We start from the raw sequence: 18,362 nt of genomic DNA, 5'->3' as shown, positions 1-18,362 counted from the left end.
ATGTCTGTTCCTTGCTGTCTTGTTCTTCACAAAAAATTAAAAAGAGTGTGGAATGCTGACTAAAATATTTCTTGTATGGATTAGTACTCTTCCTTTGTGTGCTTATCTAGAAAGTGGCTTTTATTTATTATTGAGTTGTTTTTAAAGTTCTGCTGCTTTTGAGACAATGAGGAGAAAGGAGATGAATGCAAATGTGCAGTAAGCATTTATTTGATCCATACAATTATTTTTTTTTTTCCATCAGTTTTTCTTATGTGATACTGTCAGGGCAAAATGATTCAGGAACTCTTGGGGTTTTGCCTTCACTGACATACTTAATAAAAGTATTAAACAAACACAGAAATGTTGGGGTAATCCTAACTAAAACTTTTTTGTAGTTGTTGGGTAAAGGCTGTCTTCAGTCCTCAGGAAAGACAAACGGGTTTGGTAGTGTAGAGTACTTATTAATGGGTACTGACTTCTGGTTTGTTTCTTAATTCAGTTTGACCACTGCTCTTTGTATGTAGTGTGTGTGGCTTAAACACTGGAGTGTTAGCATGGGGCTTGGGAGGCTTGACTTCATGTCTTGGCTCAGCTCATGGGCTTCCTAGGGATCTGTCTTCGTGGTATTCTGGAATCAGAATTTTCTCCAGAGTCTTGAGAGAGTTCACAGTCTGCTGGAATCCATTTGAAAGTGGTTAGTGTGGTGCTGAGTGAGTTAGTTCTGCTGAGAAGTGGTTAGAGCTTCATGCTACCAGCTTAGACTTTGTCCCCAGCTTGCTTTGTTTGGAAGGCTTGCAGTCATCTCAGAGCGTGGGCAAAGTTCACTCCTGTCTGCTTGGTAGCTATAGGTTGAAATGTCTTTTGTGACCTTCAGAAATATTATTTTTTCTTCTCCCCCCTTCCTCCCCCCTTGCTTTGCTTAAGGGGATGCTCAAATAGTAGAATGATGAAACTTGTAAATAGTTGGGTGTGGGAGTTGAAATGCGTTGGGCAAACTTTATCCTGGCATATTTGCCTAAAACCCTTTCTTGATTTCTGATGCTGGTAAGTAAATTGGCTTGTTTTTGCTAAACGAACAGCTGGTGAACCTGCTTAATTTTTACCAGATGGTCTTCTGAGTTATGTAAAAACAGAGAAGCATTCTTATCTCTTCAGTTAGAAGCTTGCAGTGGGTGACCTTTCAGTCTGTGTCTTGGTCGATATGCCTGGATGTTGTTTTTTAAATGTTTGTCTGAAACAGAAGTAAAAGTTAATTTAATAACCATGGATGACTCATATTAAGAACAGTCTCTGTACACCAGTAGGGTTGTTGTAAGGTTAGAATGAGCAGGGATGCCACAGAGGGGTGTAGCTGATGTAGTCTGTGGAGGTGGTCCTAAGACAGGTGAGATTCTGGGATGAGAAGAACTGAGGTACCAAAAAATCTCAGTTGTGAGTGTCTGAGTGTGCTGCATGTCATGATAGCCCAGCAGGGAGTTGCAAAGGCATCATAAATTTGATACTATGGTACTAAAGCCTTTACTTGTTTGGCTGGGCATATTGGTTTGACTTCACCTGTTTTGGGGGGAGAAGTGTTACACTTTGTTTCAATAGCTTTGAAGTAATCACCATTGCAACAGTGTATGTATGAATTTAAAGAAAATTTTCTGACTTATTAATATGTCATGGCTGAATTAGTGTCCTAAATCTTTCTGGGTTTGAGTGGACTTCTAGCAGATACAATCTGGTATACCCTTTATAGGCTTGATAATTATCCTTGATTACTGAGCCATTCTCCTCACAATGGATGGGAAAAGGAAGCAAAGTACTACGTTTGGCTCTAGAAAGAGGAAACTCAGGGTTGGGTTGTTTAAAATGCATCCAGAAACCTGATTTTTGTTAGGAATGCTTGGAGAAGGAATTAAGGATTTTTCTAGAAGTAGTAGTAGCCACATAGGGGGCTGTATTAGTGTTCCAGGAGCCTGAGGGAGGCCATTCTTTCACACTGTTTTGGTGAGATCACTGCTACCAGGAGTGCTGTGTTCTGTATCAGTCACTCTATTGACAGAGCAGAGCAGGTCCAGTGAAGGGTTACCTAGGAAGGGAGGAGGCTGGAGCATTTTTGTGTGAAAGGTGATGTTAAGGGAGCTGGCTTTGTGTAGCCTGGGAGAGAAGGCTACGGGAGGATCTAGTTGCTGTCTCCAGCCGTACAGTGGGTGATAACAGACAATACAGAATCAAATTTCTCTTGGAGTTGCAGTCTGAAGGTGAGAGGTGGTGGATATAGGTTACAACTTGGGAAATTATAGTTAAATATAAGGAAAAACAATTCTCAGTGAAGGTGGTAAAGCACTAAAACAAACTGCCCAGAGAAGCTGTAGACTCCCTGTCTTTGGAGATATGCAAAACCTGCTAGGGAGTTGAAATGTGTCTGTGAACTGTCTGGTTGTAATTGAAGAGGTGAATAAAACAGCAAGGTAAATCTTGGTTCTATTACAGAGGAAATATGCAAGGAGATAAGTAATATCATTTGCTGTATCTCAAATGCTACTAAGAACAGCTCTGAGTGGTTTGTTGTTTTTAAGCTGCTGATCTGGGTAATTCAGCTGTCCTTCTGAGCAGGTTTGTGGCCTGGACTCAAAGAGTTTTCCGTGCTCTTGGTCTCTCTCAACTTTAGAAGAATAAGTTACCCAAGGGATAGTGAATTGATTTTTAACAATGTATGTTCTTTGCCAGCATTTCTTATTTCTCTTGAAAACCTCATGTAACTTTATGGAATAGATTAACTCTATTTAATTAATCTAATTAACTCTAGTTGCCCTGCTCTATCTAGTGATAAAAATTTATTTGATGCTTTCAAAAGTAAGCACTTCCTCAGGTGCTGTCTGCCCACTTGCAGGTGGGTTAATGCTGGCTTCCTGAGCTTGCGTAGGAGATCCCAGAGGGTGAAAGCTTTTCTTCCTAGGTAATCCTGTTGAATCTCTTGGTGCCTTCAAGTAGTTGTTTCTTTGGGCATTGTGGCTTTGGATAAACATTGAAATGATGGACTGAGCTACAGATCTTTTGGGTTTTTTTTCATCTGTTACAGGAGGGAGTGGTACCCAGTGTAATTCACAGCTGTCTGTCTGCCTGGTTTTAATGGGCCTGAACCTGTTGTGCAAAATGTTCTAGGCCTAGTTTGGGTTAGCTTAGAGATGGTCCCTTTTGGGAGAAAATATAGCTACTGTTAGTAGCCAAAGGAAATATGGAATTATTCAAAAGGAATGTTTTGACTAAGCCCTCCATATCCAGCTACTGCTGTTAGGCCAAATGTGGCTGTTTGGATACTTTGCCTGCCACTTCTTGCCTTGGCGAGAAGGGGAATGGTGCCACAGGTGAGAGACATCCTGCCTTGCTGCCAAATACCATTTGCTCCCAGCTCCTGTGCAGCAGCTGCCACCCACTGCCTGTCGGGCAGCAGTGGCCTGGCTGTGTTTGAGTCCCAGCAGCTGTGTGCTCTCTCCCAGCCTGTGCCGCAGGAACAGCCCGGCTCTCTGTGCTGGGAGCAGCAGTTGGCCCTTCCAGCTCCGCCGTGGAACAGCTGCCTGGATCCCTGCAGCAGGTGCCGGGGGAGCAGCTGCTGCCAGATGGGGAAGGCAGCTGCTCCCCTGGGGTGTGGAGGTGAGCTGAAGCCTGTGCTGTTGAGGTGGGGTGTCCCAGAGGGTCTCAAACCCAGATCCAGCTGTTACAGCTGCTGGGGTCAGACCACCCTGCAAGGGATTTAGAAGAGCCAGTCTGTCATCCTGCATGACAGCTTTCTGGAAGCAGCTCCTAGGTTTGTCTCAAATGCCTTGAAGTCTGTCTGCCCTCACAACTTCTTTCCTATTGAATTGTTTCCTCAGTAACTACTTTGCTTCTTTTATTAAGGTTAAGGTTACTGTGCAAGGATAGGACCCCTGATGGTTACCTGTGAAACGTTCCAAGGGTAAGGTCTCCATCACTAAAGGGATATGAAGCTACATGGAAAAAAAAATTTGGAGAAGCGCTCTGAAATGTTACTATGTGCAAATCTCAATCTGCCTGGTGGAAACACTTAACCTGTCCTGGAAAAGCAGGATGCTAAGAAAGTTGTTTTAACATTAAATAATTTTATCTTCAGAATCTGATTATGTATTCAGTATACAACAATAGTTTTCTCATCTTTGCTTTCATTTTTCGCTTGTGTGGTCTGGAAAAGCACAGAAGTGACTGCAGAGACTCTGGAGCTGCTGTGAAGGCTGAAAATGATATCTTAGATTTATAGGAAATGCAGAGAAAAGGAGGTGGAAGAACTTGTTCTACCTTTTCTTCTCCTTTGTCCTCCAAAAAAAAAATTCTTTGGTTTCTTTCTGATGTGTAAAGGTTTACAAATCAGTGAGCCTTCAAGGTTTTGCCTTTTCTGTGGTGGCTTGTTTCTTTCATCTTTTGATGACTTAGAGGATGTGCTGGTTGTTGATTGAAACAAGATTTAGTAGTATTCATGTAGGAATTTTCTTTTAAAATATTTAATGCCTTCTGTTAAGCTGGTCTCATGAAAATAGAGCTGAATGAAATCTGTGAATAATAAAATATCTCCTTAGTCCCTCAGTTTACTTGCTCAGCAACAAAGATGTATTTTTGCATCTTTAGAGCTCATCTGCTGTGCTATATTTTGAAGGGTTTTTTCACTTCTGTTTCTGCACAGATTTAACTTTTTTTCTTTTTTCCTATTAAATTTTTGTTTGTTTGTTTCTTGCTTGGGTAGAATAAAAGGAATAAACATGAGGAAAAAATCTTTAGGTACTGTAAATAATTAAACCCTGTGAATTCTAGTCTGCCTTTCTAGATAAGTAAGGCATAGAGCCCTAAGGTGCCAGGTGTCCCATGGATTTGTACCAATGAAATGATTCCAAATTTAATTAAAATACAGCCATGTAACATGGAAAGAAGTCCATTAAAAGAAGCTCTTATAAATATTCCAGCCAAAGGAAAAGCTTAAATCAGCCCTTGCAATTAGGGATGAGAGACAAACCCACGAGGAGCCAGACTTTGTTAATTCTGTTGCTCACAGAACCTGCTGGTTTCCTGTGTGTGTTTCCCTAAAGAAAACAAAGACAGGAGCAGGCCAGGTTGTTCTGGGACTAATCTGTCACTACACAGCGTTTGACGTCACGTCACACTTGGCAGTGAGGGACTGCCGGTCTTGTGTGCTTAATTTCTTAGGGAAAATCAAAGACATGCAAACCAGATGATTTTCTTTAATTTAGCTTGCATGACATGATGCAGGTACAAGGAAGCGGCTTTAATTTTTAGTTGCTGGGGGTTTTTGGTTTTACTAATGGCTTCTGACTTGATGCAGGGATTTGTATGTTGTAGTGTGTAGTGTCTGAATGTTGAAATAGTGAAATATAATAAGGTTTTGGATAATCTTAGTTTGCTGCAACTCTGACATTAACAGTGTGTTGAGGAAGATCCTGGAATGTCTGTTTTGTGGTTACGTTGACAAGTAGCACTCATTCTTTCCTCTTGCAATTCTGAAATGTTTGTTTTCTGTTTTATTGACAACTAGCAAAAATGGTCCATCTGGAAAGTGAAATCTTAGTTTAAGAACTCCTCAAAATCAACTATTAAAAGGAATTTTAAAAATGGTGCAAAGATTTTAACCAAAACTGCTTGTCTTGGCTATTATGAATTCTGATGATTTTTACTTTCAGCTGGTTTTTACATCTGTCCATTCTTGTTACCCAGTGACTCTGCATTGCTAAGTGACCAAAAGCAGGCTTCTGTTTTACATTGTAAATCACCAGAAAGATGATTCAGGAAGGATGCAGGCGCACAGGTGAATTAGTTGTTTAATTACTCTGCCTTCACTGTGATGAGTTAACTCCTTTCACTGTGTGCTCTGGTAGAAGGGTAAGCTAATTTTGTGTTGTTTATCTCAAAATAAAAGTATGCCAAAGTGAGCTGAATTGATTTGCAGTTAGTGTGGGCTAAGAGTGGTCAGTGGCAAGTCAGCAGAGCTTCAGGGATGATAAAAAGAGGGAGCAACTAAAACCAGTTTAAATCCTGAATTGTAGGTACCATCTTCTCAACTTCATCTGCACAGCCCAGGGGTGAAACAAGCGTTGGTCAAGTTCTTACTATAGGTTGGAACAGAATGTAGTTCTTAAAAAGGTCATACAGATTTTGCAGGGCTGACAAATGAGAAATAGTAGCTATTTCTGTAATGACCTGATTAAGTGTATTTCACTCAAATGTAAACAGAATCTCAGACTGTCACTTTTTCTCAAAGTAAGATTTTTGCAGTAGAGCTGTTTACATCAGTTCCAGTGGCGGGTTGATGGTAGCATGAACCCTCCTATGATTTCAGAAATGACAAGCTCAAGCCCTGTACTCTTCAAATCTACCTGGCATAAGTGTATATAAATGCATAAGCATTTGCTGGGGATTGTGTTGAAGCACTGTCTCATTTTTAACTTCAGAAATAATGGAAAATAAGGCAAAATGATGCTTCTGAAGAGCAAAGTGCTATTGTTCTAGCACTCCCAATGTGAAGTGGGTGAAATTCAGCATTAACACAGCATGCTCTGAAGTGGAAGAAATTTTGTCTTGTTGCAGAGAGGATCAATGTGGTCATGAGAGCACTGTGTAGCAGTAGAAACTGCTGCCTCTCCTCTGCTGGCAAAATTCTCCGTAATTTCATCTTGTGATCCTTGAGGTCCTTCAGGCTGGTCCATTTTGTGTTGACATACTGCATGTTGTGCTTTGTAAGTGTGGAATTTTTCAATGTTGAATTTAGGAAGAGAGAATTTGCCTTGAATTTCTCTGTGATTTCTTCTTTTTATGTCTTCTTCGTTGAAAATTGGGAGAAAAGTCAGAAAATTGCAAAAACCTGATGGCTTTTTATGTCTTGGAAGGAAAAAAAAGTCTGCTTAGCCTTCTTCTTCTCTTACGACATAAAGGGAATCAGGAAAACTGATGTGTTTGCTGCTGCTATCTAGCTCTGTATTATTACTGTTAAAAGGTTTGGGTTTTTATTTTTTTGGTGCAGTTTTATATAACTCTGTGGTAGAGCAGAAGGAACATGATCATGTTTCAGATCTTGTAAAAGTCTGAACTCCTCTTGTGTGTTTGAATACAGAGCATAGCTTTGGTTAGGATGAAAGATGATAAATTCCAAAAAGAAATTTAACTGTTTCCTTTTTTTCACCTCTGGTAAAATATATCTGATATGCTTCAATGTGAATGGTGGCAAATATGTGGCAGAATGAAGAGCAGTGCTCTGCCTGCTGAAGTTGAATAGTTGAAAAGGTCTGGGTATCAAAAAAAGGCAGCAGGTTGCTGCATCGCGGATTTTGCTGAGTAGAGGTGCTCTTGCATTTGGAATTAAGCTCAATTTAAAATATGGTTTTGTGAGGTTAACATTACCTTAAAAATGCTATTGTGTTAGATTTCTTGAACTAGGTAAAGCCAGAGTACAGGGCTAGAACTTCAAGGTTTTTTGTGCTCCCTTTTAAAGTAGTATGAGTGCTTCAAGTTTTGAAGGTAGAATTCTCAAAACGCCTTTGTGGGACAGCACTATTGTCCTAATTTTACAAATAACTACTTGGTCTTGCTTCCCTAGGTGGCTTGCTCAAGGTTACACAAGAATCCTCTGGTGGAACAGGGCATTATATTAAATGTTTGATGTTTAAAACTTTAAGTCTGATTCCTGGATTGCCCTTTCGTAACAGAAAGGAAAAACCTATACCTTTCCTGTCATCCTACTGAAATTAATTGAATTATAAGTATTAACAACCTGATTTTGATCAATGCTTTTAATTCTGTTTATTGCTTCTTTTTATTTTTAGGCATGTACTGGTATTGAAAATATTGATGAAGCTATAACGTTGCTTGAACAAAATAACTGGGATTTAGTGGTAAGTATTCTAAGAAAATGACTTCATAGATCAACCCCACATAACAGTGACATGGCATCTTGCTGAGACAGCTGGTAGCTTTATTTCAAATTTGGGGGTGTCTCGTGGCTGGGACAAACAGTTTGTTCTGTGCAGACTGTTTCTGGTCTGTTAAAACCTCATCTCCAAGTAAACGTGAGCCTGAGTTGTACAAACCCTGCTCTGCTCTGATTGTCTTCAGGCTTTTTTCATTTCTTTCTTGTCCTCTAAATCCATGTCTCATACTGTGTTTAGTTTCCTTTTGGCATCATTTTGTAAGAAGTATTATGAAGGGCAGTGTTTTTAGGAGAAAACCTGTGTATACACAGATGGGTTTTTGAGGATTTAGGTTCCTGAGGAAGAAATGGAAGGTAAACCAACTTTTTCAAATTTCCATGTGCTTTTTGTTTAAAGTGAAGATTGTTGCTCTCCTATTGTTGGTGGTTATGCAAAATGGAGTCAGATGATTAAAGCCATGGCTTTATTTAGATTTGGTGCTACTCAGACACCATTAACTACAAACAAAAAAACCAACCAACACTCATCCTGAAAAAACCTCATCTATTTTGTAACAAGGTTCAATGTGCATGCAAATAGGAAGAAACCAAGCAAAATAGTTGTAGGTGTTTTAAGACTTTTCATAGGATTAGTAAATAAAGAAACTATTAATCCAATTTCTTAAGGTTTAGAAGTGTAAAATACAACAAACTTAATTAAAAAGCAAGTGATCTTCCTTTAAATTGTAAAACACTTGATTTCCTCCTTTTTTTTTTTTCTCTTTTCCAAATGAACGACCTTTGGACCAGTCCAAAATATCAGAAAGTTATAAAAAAAATTAGATTTCCAAAATTGGCTGTGGACATAGTTTCAGCTGTAACCTATTGTGAAAAAACAGTACATAGTCCCAACACTTGAAACTACGTGTTAAAATGAACACAGAGTCTTTATTTTGCAACATGTCACGGTATAAGCAAGAGTGAGATGCCAGTGAGCAAAAAGGGAGTGCCTGTCATCAGAGGCTTCAAACAGAAAAACCCAGATGTGTGTTGACAGAGTGGAGGAGTTAAAGCATCTTTTGTCATAGTAGTTTGTAGTGACGTGGCATGAGCTCTTTTGAAAATTCAAGTGTTTATTGGAAGGCAAGGAATAGCCTTATGCATTCTGTTCAGGTTATGAAGTTCCCAATACAATCCATTCGATCCGTTGGATGTGGTTTTGGGAGATCTGTAAATTGTGTGCATTACAGTAAAAGCTCAACAGGTTGGGTTGAATGATAGAACTGCCATGAAAAATGGTCAGAACAAGTAAGTCTCTTCTGGGACTCCAGAAGGAGCAGAAAGAAGAGTGAAATATCTAAAGCTGTGAGAATGGCTGTGAGAACACCTTTAAATACTTAATTTTATTAGTGATTACTAGATGATCTAGAAGTAGAATATAGAGAGAAAAGAAGTAATGACCTAAATGTGCAAGCTTAAAAAAGGCATGGGGAAAGTAAAAAATGGTAAAAAATTAAGGATGCAAGAGGTACTTGAGGAAGGTACATAGTTTTTGAAACTAGGCAGAAGATGAATGAGAGGAATGTCTATGAAAAAGAAAAAAGTAAGTTGTAGAAGAAAAAAAATAATATTGAGGAGGGGTAAGTGAAGAAGATGCCCTAAGGGTCTGTCATTAGTAGGACACTGTCTCCTTTTTATTAAAAGCAGCCTTCTTGTAAAAAAAGGAGTGTGAGTGGAAGCCAAATCCTGCTAATCTAACAAGGAGGTAGAAGCAGAAGAATGAAGGAAGAGAAGATTGAAGAAAAGGAGTTCCTGGATTGAGAGAGAATCAAATATCTCTGTTAGGCAAGGGTTTTTTGCATTTCAAAAGTACTTGAAGAAAGGCTCATGACTTATGAGAAATGTAGCATTTTTTATTTTGGAATTAAAAGTGTATGATCCATGTGTGGTGGGGTTTTTTTGTGTTTGTGGTGGGGTTTTTTTATACCTTTGATTCAGTAGTCAAGTATACAGATTCAGTGCGTAGAAACTGGGGAGGGTTTGTTTTAATTCAACCAAAAGGTCTTGGAGTTTTTTTAGCTGAGATGAAAAATTAAAGAAATCCTTTAGTTTGGCACTAAATATGTCATTCAAGTCAGAGCAGAACTTTTTTTTGATTTCTAAGGAAAACCAAACTTGAAGAACTTGGTTCACAGTTCATGACGACAGTAGTGAAATGATGATTTTGGTAAGGGTTCCTCTGCCATCCTTTGGGTCCCAGTGTTAAGTAAATGGGAAGAACACAATTTCTGTTTTCTCTAATTTCACTTTGTTTTGTGCATCTGATTCAGAGGCTTTTAAATGTTGATTCCTTTACTTCTATGACGTTGGAAGTAGAATCAGAAGTCAGTATGTGATGAGGAAATCTTCTGTGAGGCACCCAGGCTAATAAGTAGAAAGCTAAGCAAATCCCATTAGGATGTCATCAACCAAAGTTCAGGATACTCCTGTAGCAAAAGGGGGAAAAACCAAACACATAAGTTAAGGAAGTTCTTGTCTCAAAGCAATTGTTTACTCTTGCTTTTCAGTCAGGCTGTCTGTATCTCAATTCCACGTTCCTGTTTGGGAAAAAGCATCGTGCATTATCAGAGGCTGTGCTAAAGACCCAGGTGGAAGATTCCCTTGGGCACCTGTTGCTTCTTGAGCTCTCTGACACTCAGCTCAAGGGCGTTGTTATTTCTCTGGGACTTCAGCCAAAACAACCAAAAGAAGGAGCCCTGGTGAGCTAGAAAGCAGAAGGATCCCAAACAGAAACAGGGAAGTAGGTACTGACATGGGCTGACAGAGAAGTAGATCAGAATGCACAGAGACAGCAGAGGTTATTAAGTTCACAAAACAAGTTTCTTACATTGTGCTACAAGTACTGTGTGTTTGTGTAAGCTTTTCTAAGGATTACTTTGTTTGCACTGAGGAAATATTCCTTCTGCTTACTTTGTCCCTGCGTTTTTTCCCCCCGGTCTTGCTAGATTTTAGTATTAAGGGTTAAAGTGTCACCAATGTCTTTCCTATAACTTGAGTGTTACAATGTTCTATGTTTTGGACATTCAGTTTTACCTTTAAACAAAGCCAAACTTGGGTTAAGTATAAGGGTCTCCTTTCTTGGTTTAGTTTTTCTAATAGCCACTTTTGTTAAGAGTTAAACAGAATTCCTTTTTCTTTTCAGTTTAGAACTGAAACATCAGCTTCCTATTTTTGAACTTTAAAAGATTACTTACCCCCAGTTAGAAGTCTTCATCTCTAATCCATGATACGGGATACTCTGAGACAATATTAACTGCTTCTAATTTATCTTCAGTTTGGTAATAAATAAACTGGATTTAAATGTCTCAGAGTTGTATGTGTTTTGTAATGTTCAAAGCAGTTGTATATGTTTTTCAGTAGCTGCTTGAAGCAGTATGGGAAGCTGTCTCTCCTAAATGTTTGGTTGCTTGGCTTTGTTCAGGTGCTCGAAATAAAATCACACAAGAGTGCTGCAGAAGAATTCATATGCAGTAACAGTGTAAAAATTGCTTGGTAGCATCATGAAGTCTAATTTTGCCAATAATTAGCTCCCCTCTGCTGCATATGACTTGGCCTTTGTGGTGGTCTGCTGCATATAGAGCAGCTTCGGGTTTTTCTGTGTTAGAACACTGTAGCCTAATTACAGGGCTTATTATAGGCTGGGCGACGAAATGTTTCAGATGTTCTGTGAGCTATAGAAGATCAACATAGATAATACAATGATCTCTTCAGGCATTCTGACATAAATGGATCCCGCTCTCTTAAGCCTCCCAGGGTTGCTGATATGTTATTTCCTGAGTGTCATTTCTTTCAGCTCTATTAATTTACAGTAATTTTTGCCATCTGAGGAAGCAGAAGTTAGGAATTTCTGTCCGTTGTAAAGTCTGATGGTTTCATAGCTTGGCCATTTAGACTCTGACCTTCTTTTTGGCATGTGAAGGTGAGAATGACACATAAATATGTCTTAAACTTTGTGTAAAAACAATAAAACTGTGAAAAATCCCAACTCTGTCTGTTGAAATGTTTCTGATGATGGTACATATTTAAAGGAAAATGACTCGTTAGTGACTTGATCTTATGCAGTGTGGGCCTTTGTATATGTGAGGTTATTACACAGGTGAGACCTCTTTGCTCTCTTGAGATCCAGTGCTTGCATCTGTGCAAGAAACTTGGTCTGCTCTACCTTCCACAGATTTAATGAAAAATTCAAGTCCATCATATGCAGCATGGCTTTATATTCTGTACTATTAATCAGAACAGGTTTTTTGAATGAAGAGCAGGATTCACCACACTTGATTTTCTGCTTTTTCCAAGATGGCCATTTCTGTTGTTACTCCTGTTCCCTGGTTTAAAATTGTTTTTATTTCATGTCTTTTCCAAGAGACATTGTAATATAGGTACTTTTTAGTGTTGTTTTAAGAAGAAAATAAATTTCATCAAAATAACAGGGGGATAGGGGTGTTTATTATCCAATATTCTATTTACTTGTAAATGTGTGTATAATGATTGTGTGTATATGTATGTGTGTGTGTGTATATATATATATATATATACACACACCCCTGTTTTTTATTTTCAAAATGACCTTTGTGCCTTCCTGCTATACTTGGCCTGGTTGTTCTATATTCTGGTAGAGGATCAAAGCACAGTATAACTTCAGTAAAACCAGCAGTAAAGTGCACCTGGAGGTGGGATGAGTTGCAGTTTGTGTCATACTCAGATTCCAAGAATCACCTGACAAGAAGCAATTCTGTATCTTGAAGGGAGAAACTGTGTATTTTGAACATCTGTTTTTATAAAGCTTCAGTTCTCAACTATAGTTTTTAATTTTAATAACCTACACAGTAGATGGGGGTTTTTTGCATGTTGCTTGTAAACCTCTTGGAAAATAGTAGCTATTTGTCAGACAGGATTTTTTTTGACTATAAGTACTAATTTTGTATATGTATATTTACATCTACATAATGTGTTTTGGAAAAAAGCAACTGAACAGACAAAAAAAAATTGAACTGAGAAAAATTAGGTAGGACTTGGCAATTTTTCTTTTTCAGTTTCTCTTGGAGGTGCCCATTTAGGTGGGAATGGCAAAAAATGGGCTCTTGACAGTTATCAGCAATCTGATATTTTTGTCTCTTACTGTGTTCTAACCAGTAACAATCCTTCTGTTATAATGTATAGCAAATTTCAGTGCAAGCCGGTAAAATTGATACACTAACATTGCCTTTTGTCTGTCTTTTCTCTCTGGTTTGCCCTGCTACAGCTTTGACATGGTATCTCTCTGTTATTTTGATTTATTTGAATTAGTCCAGAAACTAGGTGATTAATTTGAGTTTAGTGCCTGGCCCTTTCTTTTCCTTAAATGTGGGGCAGTGTTCAGTACATGCTTGTGTCGTGTTCAGCATCTCTCTTGTTGCATTGCAAGCAGGCTGTGTTTTAGTGGCTGGGAACCAGGACTGCACGTTATGGTGATGGTGTTCATCACACTGACCCTTTTATCTTGTACTGTTGACCTGCTGTTTTCTTTGCTTTAGAATTGCATACTGAATATGGCACATTTTTGACAGCACTCACTGTGGGACCAGTGGGAAGTTCAGGGTATGTTCCTCTCATTAGGACTAGATCTGAGGGATTTTCACTGTTAGGAACACGGGCTTGTCTGTGTATTAATAACATTCTCCCTGTGGTCAAATGAACAGTCACATATGCCTGCTGGAAGCAGAGGTTTTGTATCCTTTTTTTTTTCTTTTTAAGGAGCATTAAGAGTTTTGTTTTAGAAGGGTGTTCTCTTGTGGATGGTCGTGTCCTGTGGAACATGGTCTTGTCAGCTCAGCAGGTTTATGCTTACTGTTACTGCAGTGAGGAGCCTGTCCAGCATTCACAACCCTGCTGCCAGCAGAGGGAAGGAAGAAGGAACACAGAGTTAGATAATCACAAGGAGTGTTGGTGGATGGGCATCCCACTGCTGCAGGTGTCCCACAGGAATGGTGCCTGTTCTCCAGGAAATTCAGGAGTTGCAGGTTTTTTTGTGTGTCCAACTGCAGCATTAATCTCTCCTAGCAGGACACAATTGTATGTGAACTTGTCTTTTATAAAGGACTGTAGAAATTCCCTTTGGAAGTCTTGTATGTATTTTTGTTAAATTAGGGATCCCTGCTTGCAAAAATTGTTGTATTTCTCATTCTCTGTATTTCCAGCTTTTTGCAGCTTTCAAAGTGGCATTTCTGTGTCTTTGAGTAAGCTCAGATGCATGCTGTGTATTTTATGCAGCTGTGTGGTAGCACAGACGACTTGTTAATTCTTAAAAACAGTATTTAATTAATTGGTTTTACTTACTTCCAAATGCCTTAATCTCTGGTAAAACATGTTTCCTTTTAATGTATTTTTTTTTGTGGAAGATTGTATGAAGTGTGTAGGTCTATAGGCAGTTGTAATTATGGTATGGCTTTCCACATAGCTGTATGCACATTCATTCATTTAAAAAAAACCCAAACCAAACCCCCAAAAACCTGCTTTATTCATGTGAGGATAACAAAGGGGTTGTGATTATGTGTTTTAAGGCTGTATTTTGTTGCTGTGATGATATATATGAAATTTTAGTTCTCTTTCTGAACAGAAGGAGAGTGGAGAAGATTTTTAGGTAAAACTTTGCTGGCAATATAGTAAAGTAAAATGTAAATTCCGTCTCTCCTTTTCAATTAACAGATGGAATTTAGTTACTTCAGTAATTTAGGTTTTTTGTTACGTAATTTTACTTACTTAAGAAATAACCTCCTTAAGTTTTTCTTGTATAGTGATCAAACAAGCAATGGGACTAATAAATTTAGATTTCTGTTTGTGGTGAAAGACTTTTGTTTCTTGTAACAGAGAATTTTGTGTTCTGAGAATAAACAAAAAGCAGCACCTGAGATCCCAGTAGTGCCTGATAGTTCTGCTGGAGCTCTATGGATGCATCACCCACCTGCCTTAGTTTTTACAAATACTTTTTTCAGAGGTGCTTCCTCTGCACTGGTAGTTTCTATGAAGATTGCTTAGCATTAATTTGTCCTGAGACATTCAAATTTCAGAACAAATTTCTAGAATATACTAACAGTGAAGTAGCTGGTATGAGATATCTGTAGTTTATTACCCCATGACTGGTTGAACTAAAAATTGCACCCATCTTATAAACATGTGTTTGACAAGTGTTTAGTCTGTCATTGAGTCATGTTGGGACTGTGTGAGTAGGAGAAAAACTAAGTAAATTATTTAAGAACCAGCATCTGTGCCAGTGCTGTGGCTATTTTGCAAGTGAACCTCGGTTGTGATAAATTTTACCATAAAAGCTAGGAGTCATCTAGAGCCATCAGGCTTTCAAAGCAGAGTGTCTTAAAAGTGGATTTACTTATAATACTGTTGAATATCTGAACAGGTTCTAGTTTTATTTAAATAAACTCTCCTTAGCCTGTCCTGGAAGCCCTGGGTTGCTGCCCCTCCAGCAGTACAGCACAGGCTGCTGGAGAAATACTGTGAGAAAACTTGCATGTTACATACTTTGGCTTGGGATTTCCTACTTTCCAAACTTTTCAGCTAAATCTTGCATAATTTTTTTTTTATTATGGATTAGTGATTAGGCAGTTGGCTGACTACAGTTGGGGTCATTGGAACACTGTTGATATTTCATGTTATTGTGGCTTTTCAGTGAAGGGGCCTTAGGCTTTTGGCAGTACTTCTGTGACTTTTTGTGTCCTCAGTTCTTGTGCCCTGAAATTTCTTCCCTGGTAGTACTTTCTAAGAGCTAGTATGTTGTTACAATGAGTGATTAAAAAAACTCCACTTTTTTTTTAAAAAAAACTGAACAAAAATAATATTGTCATGAGGTAGCTATCCTTAAACCTCTCATTTTAGTGTTGCCACCCAAATTTACGTAAAATAATTAGGAGAGGGGTAAAAATATGGGAGTTCAGAACATAGGTATTTTTCAGTATTCATATCAAGGCATAGCCTTTGATTTCTTTGTCTCTCCTGCTTTCTAGCTTAATGTTTTAAGGAGTAACAAAATATGTTTTGATATTAAGCATAAGCATTCCTTTCTGTTAGAAGGTGAAGCAGCATTAAAGTCAAAGTTGTGACATTAGTGACTAAGACCAAGATACTTGTATGTGTGTCAAAGTAGCAGGTACCTTATGGTCTACTTTCCCTTTCTATGTGAACGAGTTTTGAGTGGGTTGTTGAGAGTAGATTGTTTTCCTTTATTCCTGCTGAGCTAGAGTCAGCTCAGGTAGGTGCTTATCCTTAAGCTTCTTATAAATCTGTACATGTTCTTTACTTTCGTTATGCCAGGAAAACACATTCAGTTGTGGATTTTTTTTTATTGAGATTGAACTTTGGGGAATTAGGTAGTGACAATATAAAATTAAGGAACTGTGCAAAATGTAGTGGGTTTTTTTTCCTCAGAATTTTAGAAGTACATCTAGCTGTTGAAAGGCTTCCTAGTGCATTTAGGCATGTTGTAGGAGTGACAGGAAAAAATTTGCTGAAGCCACCAAAGACGTAGGGAGAAATGGGAAACCACATCTAGAGTGCTAATTGTAAACTATTTCAACGCGTGCTCTCTTGCTGATGAAGTGAATCATCTGTATGAATGTATTCATGTGGCATTTTTTGGTGAAATGTTAATTTTTTGCTTTATTAGCAATTCTATTGTTTAGCAGCTTTTCATAAAGTATATTTGTTGTAAAGAAAGCAAGCTGAAATAAAGCAGAATGCATAGAAGACATTTCATTGTGGTTCAATTACAGTTTTTGGTTAAATTTTAACCACGATGGGGACAAATGTTGTCATTCTGTATAAACTTTGTGGGTGTAACTTCACGTCTAGCACTTGGAAATACTTTTGAGACTTGCAAAGCTGGGGAGATGCCAGCAAGTATAACAAGCTACAGGAAAAAGCTGACTCATTCCTTTGCCTTGAAAAGCCTGCCAAGAATAACACAGGTAGGGATTGCTTCTCTTACTACTGGGGCACAATTAGTAATTTGGTTATTTAAATATTACTGAATTAATTTAAAAGTCTAAATGGAATAATATTTCTTATAGCCTAGACTCATAGCAGTCAATTTTTGTAACCTCTGAAAGTAATGGTTTCAAAGTAGCTGTGTGTATAGCAAGGTGATCTTCTTTGTAAAAAGCCTCTTAAGTTAAAGTAGTTGGTATTTCTGCAGGAGGTTTCATGGAATTTCTTGTTTAGAATACACATCTCAGACTTGCTTGTAACAGGTGAGATTTGGTAGTTGCATAAAGCTGTTCAGAAGCCACGTTCCTCTGCTTGGCAATCTGAGAGTCCAGTCTGGATGTCTTGGGGCAGAAAGAAATGATGGTAATTAATACAGCTGGTTTCAGTGAACCTTTGTTGTACTAATCCAGATTGACTGCAGTATTTGACTAATACTTACAGTATGTTTTTGTCAGCACCAGTTACTAAAAATTCTGCTGTTTATTCTGGAATTTTCTACTTTTTTATTATTGTAAACTGATCGCAAGAGAAGTCTATGCGTGGTCTTACTTTTTATCCAGTTTCCCATAATCACAGTATGAGCAGGTCAGAACAAATGTTTTGATCTGCCTGCACCTGCCAGTATCCATTGTTACCAGTTCTGTTGAAAATTAGGCTAAACTAGTATTTGCAAAAAAGAAAGTTATTAGAGCAACATAATTTCAATACATTCACTGTTATCACTGAAATATATGCGTGTAGTAGAGCCCTGTGAGTTAGTTTCACTTTAAGAAATACTTCTGTGCTCAAAAGGAACTAATAAATCTTTGTACTTCTCCTGTTTTGCTTTACTGTTGCATATGAAAATATGTTCCTTTGTCACTTAGATTTATGGTTTGGAAGCAGTTTGAAATTCACTTTTGCTTTTTCAGTCCTTTCATGGATGCTTTGTCTCTCTAATGCTTTCCATTATCATTTAATTATTTCTTTTCCTCTTTCTGGGTAATATTGGTTCAGTTTTGAGTTTTGTTTCCTTTCTTTTAAAAGAAACCATTCTCTCCATCGTAGAAAGCATTTGGAGTTCTATCATCCATTTATTTTGTTTGAACATCAAACAAAAATGGATTTTGAATCTTAGGATAAGAAGTTTATCAGGTGAAAGCGGAAAATTGGAGTAGAAATATTGTATGTCAGGGAGAATATCACATTTAGCCCAAATTAGCAGTAGAATTATTTGCAATGGAATGACAATTGTAAACAAAGTAATATTAATGACCCATTTTGTGCTGTGGAAATACATAATAAAATAGAAAAGACAAGAAATATTATTTTTAATTTATTATGGATTACTTAATGAGGGCTTTTCAGTGTATTTCGTTACACTTTTTAAAATTCAACAAATCTTGAGTGATCCTCAAGCACAGATGAATACTGGCTAATGTTTCCAAAATATAACAGCCAT

The 18,362-nt window shown here is 38.0% G+C and overlaps 1 protein-coding gene across 1 annotated transcript in view; it reads left to right on the top strand.

The window, feature by feature from the left end:
- The window catches only part of FAF1 (Fas associated factor 1), a 151,073-nt gene that overhangs the window by 8,967 nt on the left and 123,744 nt on the right, over window positions 1-18,362 (top strand). The window contains exon 2 of the mRNA XM_042030662.1: window positions 7,809-7,877. Coding sequence (XP_041886596.1) covers window positions 7,809-7,877 — 69 coding nt within the window. The remainder of the gene's footprint in view (window positions 1-7,808; window positions 7,878-18,362) is intronic.

The sequence above is a fragment of the Corvus kubaryi genome, unplaced genomic scaffold (genome assembly GCF_017639235.1).
Source record: "Corvus kubaryi isolate FWS band 111438036 unplaced genomic scaffold, C.kubaryi_AGA036_p1.0 37334, whole genome shotgun sequence".
Taxonomy (NCBI): Eukaryota; Metazoa; Chordata; class Aves; order Passeriformes; family Corvidae; genus Corvus; species Corvus kubaryi.
The sequence above is the reverse complement of the archived record's forward strand: the minus strand, read 5'-3'. Positions and strand labels throughout refer to the sequence as shown.